Below are 15395 nucleotides of genomic sequence, written 5' to 3' on the forward strand. Positions count from 1 at the left end.
TGGGGGTTTCAAAGTGCTCGGGTACCACCGAGGAGGAGGGTTGTTCCCCCCTGCTTGGCCTGGTGAAGCTCTGAATCATTCGCTGGCTAAGGAGGCTGTTCCTGCTCACCGGCCTCTCACGGCATCCAGCTGCTTCCCGCGCCGACAGGCACTTCACAAAAGCATCATCCCCGCGGCTCCCCGGCACGGGGCTCCCAGGCCAGGGCTGTGTCGGAATGAGTGGGATCAGAGATGGATCATAAATAACTGGGGATACGCGAAGTGCAGCCAGGACCCTGCGCGCGAAGCCTGGCTGCGTCTCCGGGGCTCTGAGGAGGGATCTCCGGTGGCTGCTCTTGGGGGAAGCCCAGGAACGAGTTAAGAGCAGAGGCTACGTTAAGTGTTTGGGCCTGATTCCCTGTGATTCCCTGGATCTCTTTACAGGCCTGGAAGCCGGGCACAAGCGCCTCCCCGCTTGGCCCTGTGTGCAGGTCCAGGTGGCCCTGGGCTGCCAGAGCTCCCCCCGAGCGGGGCGGCCGCCGTGCTCAGGAACCGTCACTTACATTTCTGCAGAGAGGACACCGATTTGGTAAAGTTGGAAGATAAACCGTTGTCTAGCTACAGAGCCACTATTTCCTCAAAATCAGAGAGCTGCCTCATCTGCTCCACTTGCATGGAGTGCCTCCGGAGGAGCTTCTTTTTGGACCTCAAGTCCCCCCTCCGGGGCGAGCTGGGAGCGACGGGGACGAGGGTTTTCAACCCAGCGGTGAGCGGGGAGGCGGTTTTGCCGCTGGAGCCGATGTCCGGGATGGGCGGGTTGGGGTTGACGTTGAGCGGCGGCAGGTAGCCCGGGCGCGTGTGCGCGATGTGGTCGAGCAGCAGCGTGCCGGAGCCGCGGCGCTCCAGCAGCCGGGGCGGCCGGCGCCGCGCGGCCGCGGGGGACGCGCTGCCCGCCGCGGCCGGCGGCTCCGGGGAGCCGTCGTAGGCGACGCCGTCGGCCTTCCTGCGCTCCGCGGGCGCCTTGCCCGCCTCGGCCGCGCCGGCGCCGTCGCCCTCGCGCTCGGGGAGCGCGCTCCGGCGCGCCAGGCGCTGCTGGGCAGCCTGGCCCTTCTCCAGCACGGCTTTCCTCGCGGCCGGCGTCCTCAGGGCCGGCTCGTCTACCAGCGGGAAGAGGGCCGCGTCTCTGCTCTTGCTGCTGTTGCTCCTGGCCAGAGGGGCCTTCCTGCCAAAGGAGAGGTCGCTGATGCCCACGATGAGCTCGTCGTCCGTGCGGCCCCGCGCGGCGTCCTCGTGGCTCGGCGGCGCTGCCAGCACCGAGGGCGCCACGAGCCCCCACGGCTCCGACTGCAGCCGCTTGAGCTGCGGCAGACGGGCCCTCTTGGCGCTGCCGGCTCTGCGGCCGGGCGAGGGCGGCTCGGGGGCAGCCTTGGCCGGGGGGCTGTCCCGGGGGGCCGCGGGGCGCGAGCCGAAGCCGCTGCCCTCCTCCTCCGCGGGCGCCGACGCGGGGGTTTTCAGGCTGATGTCGGAGGGGGTTGCGCAGCCCTCGGCCGGCGCCTTCTCCTTGAACTGCAGCGCCGGGGGCACGTTCAGGTACTGCTTGGCGCTCTTGGTGCCGGAGGCCGACTTGTCCATGGTGATGATGATCACCTCCTTGCCCTTGGCCTTGCAGGCGTTCAGGAGGTGCTGCAGCACATCCTTGTCATCGGCGTTGATGGCGTGGACCAGCGCAGACGCCCCAGAGTGGTCCTCGAGGCTGGGGTCTGCCCCGTTCTCCAGCAGCAGGGACACCACGTCAGCGCCCGCGCCCTGCATGCAGGCGTGCATGAGCGCTGTCCTCCCAGCCTTGTCCTGGATGTTGGGGTCGGCTCGGTTGTCCAGCAGGTACTTCACCATCTTGGCTTTGCTGATGCTCTGCTGGTCCACGTGCTTGGTGACACAGGCCACCATGAGGGCGGTCTCGCCTTTCTCATTGCTCTCGTTGATGTAAGCCCCCCCTTCCAGCAGGAGCCTGGTGAGCCGGAGCCGGCCGAGCCACACGGCCTTCAGGAGGGAGTTCCCGCCCGTCTGCAGCTCCGTGGCCTCGTCCATGGCCCCGGCGGCCGCTCACTGGCGGCGGAAGGCGGTGTCAGGCGGCAGCTGGAAGGAAGGGAGAGGACAGTGAGCTCCTCCCGCTCCCTGCGGGATTCCCCAGAGCGTCCCTGCTCAGCCCTGCATCCCGCCGGCTCCGACCCCGGCCACCGCGCGCCTCGACAGGGCAGGCGGGAAGAGCTACCGTGAGCGTCCCCGTGCGCATCCGCATCACCCTGTGCGCGGGATCTGCAGGGCTCCTTGGCATGCAAGGCCAGGAGCAGCGCTGGGGAAATGATGAGCTGTGCTCGTGCCCCTTCTCTTTATGATCTGTGGGACCAAACGTGCTGGTCTTTGTCACCTGGGAGGTGCCCCTGCCCTGTCTTCTCACTGCTCTACCAGGCACTGGTAGATGATTGGTGTTGGTCAATTGGGCCAATCATGATATCAGACTCTGCCATTCCACTCCAGGATGTACCGTATTTTCCCAGGAAGCACCATCAGCCATGAAGCAGTTTCTGGCCCTGCTGTTTTGGGCATGTCCCAGGATGTGGCTACCAGGGCCCTGAGTGCAGCAGCCGGCCCCAACTGTGCTGACGAGGCTCAGCTGAGACCCGCTCCCACGCACACACCTGGCAGCTCAGTTAAATTGGGGCCCAGAGGCCCAGCTCCTGTTTGGGTGATGTTGTTGTTGAGCTTGTGTCCGGTCCTCTCAGACCAGCTCTACGGACTGGGCTTTCCTGCTCAACCTTGTGCCTGGTTGTGCCTCTGCCTGGCGTTGGCTGCTGCTGGGAGCTGTTGCTGCCAGCCCTGCCCTGCTCAGGTGCTGTGGGGCTGGCCCTGCTCGTGCACCGCAGCTCGTCTCCTCGCGTGGAGCAGCCCTGCTCCTGTTGCTCCTGGATGGTGCCATGGCTTCATCTCGCCTTGCTTCCTTGCTAACAAACGCGCTAACCTCTGCCTGGCTGCAGCTCCAACGCCAGGCACATGGGAATGGCCCAGCGCTGATGTGGATCCTGCTCTGCCTCGCGGCTCCCTCAGGCTGTGGCAGAGCCCGCTGGAGATGCTGCGAGCACCTTTCGAGGCTCCCTGGACTGTGTATGGCTCTGCGGGGTGACATGCAAACCGAGGACCTTGTGGCCTCTGAGGAATGCCCTTGAGGATCGGCACTGCTCCCTGCAGCCCTCAGACCAAGCGGGCTCTTCGTGTGCCATGGGCAGCAGCTCCAAGCTGTGCTGGAGGGGCTGGAAGATGCCCAGCACCATGGAAATGTCATGGAGGTGCAGGAACAGCCCTTGGGCCAGCGAGTGCCCCGCCACCCGCTCGCTCCATGCTCCCTCTGCCCTTCCTGCCCGCTCCGAGTGGCGCTTTCCCTGCCCAGACCATGGCCATCCTTCCTGGAGGGTCTCTGCCCGCAGAGGGACCCTCCTGAGCCCGCCCTTCTGCGGAGCTCTGCAGCCTGTGCCCAGCAGCCCTTGGAAAAGCTTCCTCCGTGGTGAACCGGCCGCTCTGCCCTTTGCCACGAGCCTGTACCTTGGTGCCCGGGGCCAGGCGTGGATCCCACAGCTCTCCATCTTGCCGTAAGTGCTTTGCTCCAGGGCACTGCGTTGCCCTCCCTCCTCATGGGCCATGTCACTTCCCTCTCCCACCGGCACGGGACTGGGATACCTCCAGAGTTATTTTAAAGTTGCTCTCCTGGCGGCTCTCACCTCCATTTCCCCTTGCTCCTTCTCCATCGTCTGGTCGTGGGCGCTGTCCAGGTGCGGATGTTCCTGTTCCTGCAGCTCCTTGTCCCTTCCTGCTGTCCCTCTGGGAGTCACCAAGGTTGTGGGGTCAGGGGCTCGCTCAGCCCTGGGGCTGCAGGGGTAACAGGGCAGAGAACGGGGGCGCTTGATGTAGGTGGCTGCCCCCTCCCACCCCGAGCATCTGATCCTGGCCCCTGCTCGTGAACCCCCTGGCCGGGGGCCTGACAGGGGCCACCCCCTTCGGGTGGCACCAGCCTGTCCCCATTCGCGCTGCCGACCCCGCTACCCGCCCCCGAGGCAGTGCACGGTGCCGGCTCTCGGTACCTGGTGCGGTGACCCTGGTGCCGGTAGCCGGTGCCGGTAGCCAGTGCTGGTAGCCGGTGCCGGTAGCCGGTGCGCTGCACCGCGCCTGCTCGCGGTACCATGCCCAGCTCCCGTTGCTGAGCGTGGGTGCCGGTGCAGAGCACTGCGTCTGCTCCCGGTGCCTGCCCCCTCCCGCTGCCGTGCCCATGCTGAGCTCCCGGTGCCGGTAGCCGGTGCAGAGCGCCCCGATCCCGACGCCCCTGCCCTGGCTGCAGAGCCGGTACCCGGCGCGCTGCACCGCGCCTGCTCCCGGAGCCGGTAGCCGGCGCGCCCGGGTCCCGGTGCCGGTACCTGGTGCCGTGCGCGGCGCTCAGCTCCCGGGTAGGCGCTCGGTGCCCGGTGGCTGCGCGGCTGCCGGCGCCCCCGCTCAGGTACCGGTGCGCGGATCCCGCTTCCCGGCGGCGCGCGGAGCCGGGGCCCCCGCTCCGCCCGCGCCGCCTCCCCCGGCTCCGGGCGGCTGCGTCACCCGCCGCCGCTTGTGCCGGTGCTCCCGGCGCTGCCCGGCCCGGGGCTGCGTGGGGAGGAGGGCGCGGGAGGGCGGCGCGTCCGCCCCCGGGCGGCTGCGGGGTGCGGGTTGCGGGGGTGCCGGTGCGGGGGTGCCGCTCTGTGTGTGTGCAAGTGGCCGGGTGCGCGGGTGGCTGCACCGGCGCCCACGCGCGGGGGAGGGCACCCATGTGTGCAGGGCTTGCGTGCGCCCGTGTCAGCGTCCGCGTGTGCGTGGGGCTGTGTGAACACGGGGTTTTGTGCAGGTGCAGTGGTATGTGCGTGTGTTGTGTGCGTCTATGCGGGCTGCCTGTGCCCATGTGTGTGCAGGGGTTGTGCACGTGTATGTGCAAGTGCGTGTCGCTGTGGGGCAGAGGGTCTGCGCTTGCATGTGGGTTCACATGCAAGGGGGTGCTGTGTGCCCATGTGTACGCACGCAGACTGGGTGTCCGTGCACTCATGTGTCTGTGTCCAGCGTGCCCGTGTGTGTGTGCAGGACACCCGTTGTGTGTGCTCGGTGTAGCTGCGTGCCGGAGGTGCCAGCTCACCTGCATGCAGGTGTGTGCACGTGTGCAGCCAGCAAGAGGAGCTCTGTCAAATCCCACGTGTGGGCACCAGGCACAGCTCTGTGGCCAGGAGCAGGGTCCAGCAACAGGCTCCCTGGGCCCTGCTGCCTGGAAGAGGGAATCTAGGTGCCTTGGGACCAGCTTTGGGGAGCCTTTTCCAGGTCAATCTCTGCCCAGGACCTCCCAGGGCTGCTGCGTGTCCATTGGGAACCACTGACTATGGCAGAGAGGTCCCTTGATGTCTGCAGGGCGATGCTGAGAGATGGAACCTGCTGCTGCCACTGCAGGGGACTCCGGGACTCCGCATCCAGGCGGAGCGCTGCTCTCCCACAGGTTCTGGCCCTCTTGGATCCCTGGCTGCTTGCAGAGTCCTCCCAGCACAGATGGGTAAAGGCCACAGGGCAGGAAATGTCCCAAAATGCAGCAGAACCACAACGCCCGGGTCTGTGATCCAGCCCTGTCCTCGCAGCCAGGCTGGTGGCACCCAGTGTCCTGCCTTACATTGCATTAATAAGTGGGGAAACTTCTCCTGCAATTGCTCAAATATAATCTCAGATTGCAACCTCTTTTGGTAAAAGATGATGATAGCAATAATCAGAACTATTAAAAAATGCCGCAGGTCTCATGTTAATGAGCACTTGGGGAGAACTCACGGCAGCTTCTTGGTTAACTCAGTTAAAGCAAAGACACAGCAGCACTGGGATGAACTGGCCCTGCAAGCGTGCCTGTTTGCCCATGTATTCTCCCTGGTGTTTGTGGAAAAGCTCTGCAGATAAAACAAACTGAAGGGCAGAAGCTGCCTTGGCAGGAGAGGAACAGGCTCCTCTCCGGCACGGGGACACGTTCCCCGGTCGCTGTATCGGGGTCGCAAGAGGTGTCAACCCCCATCAGGAGCAGGTCTGGCACCTGCTCGAGGACAGAAACACGTGTCCCCTGCGGGCCTGGTGCTACGGGAAGGGTGAGGGGCACCTGCAGCGGGAGCAAACAAGGGCAAAAGGATAAAGGTGCCGGGGTTGAGCAGGGGCTCCGCTCCATTCGGCCGTGTTTGGGGCGCTCTGCTCCCGCCTGGCTCCTCTGCCGCTGCGGAGCTGGTGCTCCGGCCACGCAGCCTCATTCCTGGTTGCTCGCTAACGCACTTCTGTAACGTGGGATTATATAAGCGCTTGGCATTTTGCGGTTTAAGAAATATCCAGGAAGCCTCTCTGCGCGCTCATGCCTTTGACCCAGCCGCGAGGCTGAAGGCAGCAAGGAAAAAGCCAGCGACTCCGCCAGAGTGCCGAAATAGCCCAGCACAGGTGAAAACCAGCCCCTGTGCCGTGTGCGGGGCTGCCACGCGACGGGGCCGCTCGTCCTGCAGGACCCGTCCCCACGCGTGGGGGCCCCGCGGTGCCGGTGCTTGTCCAGCCCTCAGGTGCATGGAGAGGGGCCCGCAGCTCCTTGCAGATCCTGCTCCGGCCCGGAGCTCCCCTGCACTTGCCTCCCGCTTCCTGTTCTCTTGAATAATTCATAGTGGTGATTAACCGTGCTGCGTCCTGCCCCCTTTCCTGCTCACGCATTATCCAGGCACTTTTTTTTTTTTTTTTTTTTTTTTTTTTCTTTCAGAGCTATTAGTTATTCCTAGCGGTTTGCTGAGTAATGTCTGCGCTGCTCCCCAGGCTGCGCTTTGCTCATTACGGAATAACGGGGGTGCCGGAGGGATGGCCGGGAGCGCTCCTGTGCCACCCTGCAGCCCTGGCCCCGTTCTGCTCCCTGACCCGTGAGCCTGGGGTTGGCCTTGGGCGTCCGGTGCCGCTCTCCAGGTTTGGATGGGAGCGTGGGGGAGATGTGCCCAGAACGGGACACTTGTGTTGAAGGGGCTGGAGGTGCCTGCACTCTGCTCCTTTTCCTCCTGCACATCCGAGCGTTCCCAAGGCTCAGAGCTGCTCGCTCTCTGCCCAGGCATGGGATGGGCACTTCCTGGTCTCCTGGTTGAGCATCCCGCTCTCCCTGGGATGCCATGGCATCTGGATGGGGTGGCCCTGGGATGGGGCATCTCCTGCCGGGACATGGCAGCAGCCCGAGGGACCCAGGTGCTTCTGCCGGGGTGATGCTTCTGCTTGGCTCCATGCGCAGGAATTGCCGCGGCCGGGAAGGAGCTTCCCGGGGCTGCTGCGGGTGCTGCTGAGATGGGACCGTCCCCAGGGAGTGCGGCCCCGGCGCGGGCTCTATTTTGGGTGCTCTTGCCGAGCAGCTGCTCATCTCGTGCGCACAGAGACGGCTCCGTGCAGCTATTTCTGCCGGCTCATCCCCGCGCGGCATCTTTTTATAAACGCGCTGATTCCCCTGTGCTCCAGCACCGTGTGCTCCGTGGCCCTGGCTCCCTGCGGGGTGCAGACCCGCAGGCTACAGGCTGCAGCGGTGAGGCTGGTTCCTGCTCTCGAGCCCGGCGGTGCCATGGCCAGCGCGGCGCTCTGCCCCGGCCGGGCCCGCGCGCGGCCCCCGCTGCGGCCGCTCTCCAGCGCGGTGGGCGGCGGCGGCGGCTGATGCAGCTTCCGAAAGCGGCTGCATCACTGCGAGCGGCTCCGGCGTTCCCATGGAAACTGCTGGGTAAAAATAGTTGGGAGCGTTGGGAGCTGCCAGGCCCCGGCAGGGAGCCGGGGAGGGCCGGGGAGCCGCGCGCTCGGGACGCGGCCCCGGCGCTGCTCGGAGCGGAGGTGCCCACGCAGCTCCCGACTGCAGCGGGTCCGGGTGCTGCTGGGGGAGCCCTGCAGCCGTCCCGGGCTGCTGCCGCTCCTGCAAGGCGCCCGGCACCCGCTGCAGCCCGGGCAGGCTCCCCGCTGCGTCCCGCTCCGTGTCGCAGGCTGGCACCGCTGCCCAGGGGGAGCTCGTGGCACTGCTCGTGGCACGGCTCATGGCACAGTTTGCAGCATGGCTTGCAGCGTGGCTTGCAGCATGACGTGCAGCGTGGCTTGCAGCATGACGTGCAGCGTGGCTTGCAGCATGGCTCATGGCACGGCCCTAGCTGGGGGCTCTGCTCCTTGCGCAGCTCGTCGCGCTTGCAGCATCCTGCACCACTGCTGAGCAGCCACCCCACGCATAGAACTAATTTTAGGAGAACTGGTGCTTTCCTGGCATCCTGGAGGCGTTGCTGTAGTAACCCGAGGAAGGGCCGGAGCAAGCGCTCCTCGAGGCCGGTGCTGTCTGTTCCACTGGGACAGGGTGAGTTACAGCTCCATTTCCCACCTTGAGAAATGAAGCCCCAAGGAGGACCCCGTGTCAAGGGTCCCCGACGAGAGCCCCTGCTTGGCCCTGCTCTGTGGTCGCCTCTGCTCCGGGTCTGCAGCAGGGAGGAAGTTTGAACCTTCCTGCGAGCGAGAGCATCTGGGGATGGGTGGAATCTGGGTCACCTCCGCCGGCGGCTCCGCGCACGGTGCATTCATTAGGCTCTGTCTCTAATAAGTTGTGTTAAGGTCTGAAAATAGAAATGCCGCCGCTATGTGTCACCGAACAGCGTGTGCCTCTCGATTCCTCATTGCGGCTTGGCATTTTGGTCGATTGACTGCGGCGCTGGGGTCCCCGGGAAGGGAAGGGATGGTTTCTGCCCTAGGTTGGCTCCGGGGTGGCCGGAGCTGCGGGCAGCGGTGCCCGTGCCGGCCTGGCGCTGCCGTGGGGCTGCATGGCCCCGGCTCCGAGCAGAACCTGCGGGCCGGCCCCGCGCTCACCCTCCGTGCTGGGCCCGCGGGGCGCTGCGGTTTTGTCCTGCGCCCCGTGCACGCGGCTCCATCCCGCTCCTGCTCCCAGGGCGCGCGGCTCCTTCCCGCGCCTTCCCGGCTCCGCCATTCCCGCACTTGGCGGTTGCCTTGGCAACGCTTCCTCTCCTCGCGCCTCCATCCTTTTCCCTTGCGACGCTGGCACCTCCACGCTCCATCTCGCCATGCTCCAGGGAGGCTGCGATCTGGCACTGATGCAGGCAGGATTTGCAACCCATGCAGCCAGATCCGGCACCGATGCAGACGGGATCTGCAACCCCTGCAGCCGGGATTTGGCACCGATGCAGATGGGATCTGCAACCCATGCAGCTGGATCCGGCACCGCTGCAGACAGCGCTTGCCTCTCAGCTGCAGGCGTTGTTGCAGGCGACACCGCGGACAGTCGAAGCAGCGAGGATGCGGGTTGCAGACCGAGGCCTGCAGCGCCCTGCGGCACCGGGGCCCGGCGCTGCCTGCGGAGTGGTGCCGCAGCAGCGGGAAGGGGCTTCTGCAGCGGCGCTTCCCACTGGCGCTGCAGAATGCATGCAATAATATTCCCCTCTCGTTTTGCCAGTTCAATTTTAGAAACTCCTTTTCTCTTGAGCTCTCTGCTGGGAGCCGTTGCTGCGCGCTCCGGACAGCGTCTCCCTGCAGCCCGTGCGGGGCAGGATTTGGTCCCAAGGCCACGATATCCCTACGTGGCCCAAGCTGCTTTTGGGAGGCATCTAAAATGGTGCCCATGGAGCAGGTCCCAGTGCCGCCGTGTCCCGGCGAGGCCGTGCGCGCGGCTCCTGCATCGCGCGCGGCTCCTGCATCGTGTGTGGCTGCAAGGGACCGCGGTGGCTCACGGGCCCCGCGGCCCAGGGATGGTGGCTGCGGCCCATCCGCCGCGGCCCATGGCAAATCCCATTCCGAGCGTGCCTGTGCTCCAGGGGTTAGGTAAACACTGGCCCTGCTCCTGCCGGATGAGCAGGGCGCTGCGAGCCATCGCGGCAGAGGGGTTTTCATTTTGAAATAACTTGCATTCATGCTCATTTATATGGAAAGTAATTTCACTTTGCCCTCACGGCTGCCTGGGCCGCCCTGGCTTTGCTCGGGCAGGCAGGGAGGATGCAGACGGAGGCGTTAGGAGCGGGGCAGCGCTCCAGCTCCCATGGGACGTGCGCGCTGGAAACCAGGGCTGGGGACAGGGCCCTGCAGCTGGGGTGACTCCTGGGGCTGCAGTGTCACCTGCAGTGTCACCTGCAGTGTCTTGCAGTGCTGCAAGAACCGTGAGGCCTCTGCGGGGGGCAACCTCCGCGTGCCGCAGGGTAGACCTGGAAACAAAGCGGCCAGGATTTGGCGAGAGTGCAATAAAGGCACGACTGGTCTGGTGAGGGGCAGGGAGAGAGCTGCTAAAGGCAGTGGGCTGAACTGCTTGCTCAGAATGCACTACGTGAAGTTCTGGGCTCTTGCTTGCTTGCTGGGGAATCATCCATGGACAGATCCCGCTGGCCTTTCGCCCCGGCCTGTGGGAGACCTGGCACAGAGTGTAGAGCATCCCCTGCCATGGTTCCTGACATGGTTTGATGTCTGCAGCATCCCCTGCGATGGTTCCTAATGCAGCTCAGTGTCTGCAGCATCCCCTGCTGCCGCTGTGTCCCAGCGCACGTTGCATCCCCTGCCGCAGTTGACACACGGCTCGGTGGCGGCGCATGTGGCATCCTCGGCGGTGTCCCCTGGCGCACGGTGACTCCTGGCAGGTGAGCAGCGGCGCTCGGGGGCGGAGGGGGATGATCGGAGTCTGCGCCGCGCGGGACGCCTGTCGGAAGCGACGTGATCTCTGTTTAACAACAAAGGCAGCGTAATAACCTGCAATTACCTCGGCGCGGTGCCTGCGGGGGCGGCTCCTCGCGCAGAGGCACGGGGAGGTTCGTGGCTCCACGGCGCCGCCCGCCCGGGCCTCCTCCCTGTGCTCGCTGCTGGGCCTGGCACCGGTACCGGCACCGCGGGGCAGGGCCGCGCTCGCTGCCCCTGCTCGCGGAGCTGCAGAATCCGACACAGAGCAAACGTGGCTGCAGGGGCCCTGCAGGGCCGGAGCTGCTGTGACGCCGGTGACGGCTGGGGACCGGCAGCCCCTTGCACAACCCGACAGGGAGAGCCGGAGGCAGCGGGGTCCCGCCTGGAGCCGGGCACAGGATCCGTCCCGGAGCAGCTGCAGCGGCCGTCTCGCTGCCCTGCTCCAGGAGCCCCCGGGGCAGGATTCACCCGGGGCGCCCTGTCTGCGTGTCCTGGATTGCTGGAGCCGGGCTCCTGTCCGCCTTGGGGTGCACAGCGCAGCAGGACCCCGCAGCCGGGCAGCTGCTGCGCCCCAATGTGGTGCCACGCTCACCCCTGCGCCCCAATGCAGCGCTGTGATCACCCCTGTGCTCCAATGCAGCGCCGTGATCACCTCTGCGCCCCAATGCAGCGCCGTGATCACCCCTGTGCCCTAACGTAGCACTGTGATCACCCCTGTGCTCCAATGCAGCACTGTGATCACCCCTGCACCTCAATGTAGCACTGTGATCACCCCTGCGCCCCAATGCAGCGCCGTGATCACCCCTGTGCCCTAACGCAGCACTGTGATCACCCCTGTCCCTCAATGCAGCACCGTGATCACCCCTGTCCCCCAATGCAGCACTGTGATCACCCCTGCAGCCCAATGCAGCACTGTGATCACCCCTGTGCCCTAACGCAGCACTGTGATCACCCCTGTCCCTCAATGCAGTGCTGTGATCGCCCCTGTGCCCCAGCGTGGTGCCATGCTCACCCCTGCACCCTGATGCAGCGCTGTGATCACCCCTGCACCCCAATGCAGTGCCAAGCGTGCCCCGTCGAGTGACACACGCTGCGGAGCTGCAGCTCTGCACCCTCCCACCCCTCGGTGCCCACTTGCCAGGGGGGTCCTGGGGGCCTGGTTGGGCACGGGGTGCCCTGTGGGCAGACAGGGCCCAGGCTGTGCCCGGGGCGGGCGCACGGGGAGGGCCGTGCGTGGGCACCGTGGGCATCCAGCGCCCGGCGCTGCCGCGTGGCCCGTGGCGCAGCAGCTGCGGCTGCCCCGGGGTTGCGGCGCTCGGCACCGCTGCCGAGTGAAATTTCCTGCCTCCGCTTTCATGTCCCACAGGACACTTATGAAATATCCGGATTCCCTTTATTTTTTTCTGGACAAGTGGAATTTCCTATTTATGGGTTTAATATAGGTGCTACGTGTCCTGCGAGCAAAGGGGCCGCGGTTCCCGCGGCGCGGCAGGGAATTCGCCGGCTCAGGGCTTTTCCCGCGCGCCCTAAGCCGCCTTTTCAGGGCCGAGGGCGCCGGCGGGCAGGGGGGCCGCCCCGGCCGCGCTGTTTGCACAGGGACGAGCCGAGGGGCTGCCCCCCTGCGCTGGAGCAGCTGCAGGAGCCTCCGCTGCCGCCCGGCCCTGCGCCACCGCCCAGAACAAACCAAGGGCCATAGAAAACCAGCGGCCGCGGTGCCAACGGGACCGTGCCCGGCCCTGCAGCCCCAGGCAGGAGCACAGAGCCCGTCCGGTGCAGGGTGCCCTGCAGCGACCGGTGCCCGACGGCCCCTGTGCCTGGGGCTGCACCGGTCGCGGAGAGCCAAGTCCTGGGTGCAGGTCAAGGAGAGCTAAGTCCTGCGTGCAGGTCCTGGGTGCCCGCCAGGCACCAAGGCACAAGGAAAAGCAGCCTGGGGCAGCGCTTTCCCTTTGGGCTCATGATGTGCAGGGGCAGCTGTGTCCCCAAGCACTCCAAGTGCCCGGCAGGACAGGGGAAGGTCTGTGACACCTCGGAGAGGCCCCAGGGTGCTGGGACGTGGGGCCCACGGGGTCTGCTGCAAAGTGCCCATGTCCATCGTGTGCACTCGGATAATGTGTTTTAATGGAGTTAGGGAAGATCCGCAGGTGGGGACAGGGGGAGCAGCTGGGGACAGCAGGGTCCCTGTCTGGGGAGGGGGCCCTGGTCCTTCCCAGTCCTTTGTGGGCCCTGTCCTCCCCCCGGCCCAAGCGAGGTGTCACGAGCAATACGGGAATGGGGAAAACGGTCTGGGCAGTGACTTACGTTCCCCCAAAAGGCCTTTATCCCATGGTGTTGGGAATAACCGCGGGCTAAAACCGCCAGCCCAGGCGGAAACGTGGTGCGAACACGGCCGCGGGCAGCTGGTGCCGCCGTCCAGCCCTGGGCCACAATCCCCCAACCCGGGCACCCTCCCGGGTCCAACCCCGGGAGCAGGCGCCAGCGCCCGGTGCCGGTGCCCGTGCGCTCCGACGTGCGCCCGGTGCAGCTCCAGCTTCTGCTGCCCTGCCCGCTCGCGTGTCCGCGGCTCCCGGCGGTTCCTGCCTCTCCTTCCCACCCCGCACGGCTCCTTCCCAGCGCGCTGGCCACACCAGGCACCCTCCAAGCCAGGCACGATGGAGAACCTTTAATGCAAACGCTCCACACACACGAGGCATCAGGGTTTTACACTGAGGTTCATAATTACTCTTGTTTCCGACTGCAAGGAGCTTCATTAGCAGAACGAACTTCGTCAGAAGCGACTTGTAACATCTGAAACGTTTTGCTCCCCCTTTCCAAGCAGCATTCCAGGAGTTTTCTTTGTGAGAAGTGCCCGTTCCCGCCGGAGCGCGGCTGCAGGAGAGAAGCCCGGAGCGATACAACCTGCCGCGCCGCCCGTGCGTCCTCGCCGCCCTGGGGCTCCCGTGCGGTCGCTCGTGCCACCCACACACCCTTATCAGTTCTCCGTCCAACAGCGGCAATGACGAAGCTGGGCTGGAAAAGTGATAAGGGGGTGGGAATGGCTTCGGAGACGCAACCCCCTCGGACGAGTTCGGAATGTGAAATTGGAGGAAAAACAGCGGAGAAAGCCAGAAGGCAGCGGCAGGCGGAGGTGAGGCTGGTCCCGGGCGCAGTGCAGCCCCGCGCGCTGCAGCCCCATGCATTGCAGCCCCGTGCGCTGCAGCCCCATGCACTGCAGCCCCGCGCGCTGCAGCCCCGCGCGCTGCGCCGGCCGCGGCCGCTCCCCGTCCCAACTTTCATACGGGCCAGTCCCCTCCCTGCAGGGGTGGGGTCGGTCCCTGCGCCGCCCCGCCACCCCCCCCGCTCCCTCGCACCCCGGCTCGGGGGTCCCGCACGGGCCGGGGTCCACGGACGTTCCCGCGGCTCCGTGTCCCCTTTGGGAAGCAGCCCGTGGATTCGGGGTGAAAGGAGCCAGGGAACGGCCATCCGCGGCACGCTGAGCCGCTCGCATGCCCCGGCACCCCCGGGGCTGGGCGCCCTCCCTGCAGGCGCAGGGTGGTGGCACCGCCTGGTCCGGAGCCCCCGGGGGTGGCTCGTCCTCCCCATCCACTCCCTGCTCTCTTGTCCGAGCAGCTGCTGGGGAGCTCATGGCAACTGAGTCACTTGCAGCGGGGACCAGAGCGCCAGCCCATCAGCCGGCCCATGGTGACACCGGGCAGGACAGGGCGCTGCGGGGAGGAAAGCGGCATTAAACTGTCTGTGTTGCGGCTGGCGATGCTGCGACCGGCCTGGTTGCACGATGTGCGCCGGCCTGAGCCCCCTCCCCATCGCCCGCAGAGCCCCGCGAGCGCCGTGTCCGCAGGCTGCAGCGCTGCTGCTGGGGACGAGGCTCCGTCCTCGCAGCCTCCCCGGCGGGGTTATATAACCACGATTGCACAGGAGCCGGTGCGGCCGCTGCCCCGCTGCTTCGGCACCCACCTGCAGCTGGCACGCGCTGCCCCGTGGGCCGGGGTCTCGCTCTGCGCTGTGGTCTGGGGTCTCGCTCTGCTCCATGGGGCTGGGGTCTCGCTCTGTGCCATGGGGTCGGAGTCTCGCTCTGCCCCATGGGCCGGGGTCTCTCTCTGCCCCATGGGCCGGGGTCTCTCTCTGCGCCACACGCAGGGTCCCTGCTGCCCCTGCCCCTCCAGCCCCAGCGTGAGCGGAGCCAACGCGGGCGCCCGGCCGCCGCCGCGCGCTCCACTCACCTGCGGCTCCGCGCGGGTCCACGGGCTGCCGCAGCCGTCCGTGCCCACAGGCGCCTGCCCCCCGTGCCGCCCCGCGTGCCGCTCCCGCCGGGAGCCTCCCGCCTCCCCCCGCGCTCCCGCCGCCCGCTCAGGAATGTTATCTGCTCCAGCGGCCCGTGTTTCGCTAAGCCCTCTGCAATCCCCTCGCCCCAGGCTGCCGGCCCGTCCCGCCAGCGCACAGCTCGGTAAGCAGAGCACATCGCGCTGACTCAGGAGCCTGCCCCGGGTTTATAACCCCCCTGCTCGTTTACAATGCAGGGCTGGAAGAGTTCCACTTGCTGCGAGCAATAATAAATGTCGGCCAGATGCAGGTAACGCGAGGCCACGGCGGCCCGCGAGCCCCCGCACTCGGGGACTCTGCTGATGCCAGGCGGAGTGAGCCGCGAGCTGCAAGTCACAAGTTGCAAGCTGCAAGCACAAGCTGCAAGCCAC

General features: G+C 66.4%; 1 protein-coding gene across 1 annotated transcript; it reads right to left on the minus strand.

The window, feature by feature from the left end:
- Positions 1-500: 500 nt before the first annotated feature.
- On the minus strand, positions 501-2089 carry ANKRD34C (ankyrin repeat domain 34C). Its single transcript, XM_088522996.1, has one exon. It carries the CDS (start codon positions 2065-2067, stop codon positions 598-600), a length of 1470 nt encoding a protein of 489 aa, XP_088379122.1. The 5' UTR covers positions 2068-2089; the 3' UTR covers positions 501-597.
- Positions 2090-15395: the final 13306 nt, after the last annotated feature.

This window comes from Tinamus guttatus, unplaced genomic scaffold, assembly GCF_059628265.1.
Source record: "Tinamus guttatus ecotype Peru unplaced genomic scaffold, ASM5962826v1 Tinamus_guttatus_pri_ptg000004l, whole genome shotgun sequence".
Taxonomy (NCBI): domain Eukaryota; kingdom Metazoa; phylum Chordata; class Aves; order Tinamiformes; family Tinamidae; genus Tinamus; species Tinamus guttatus.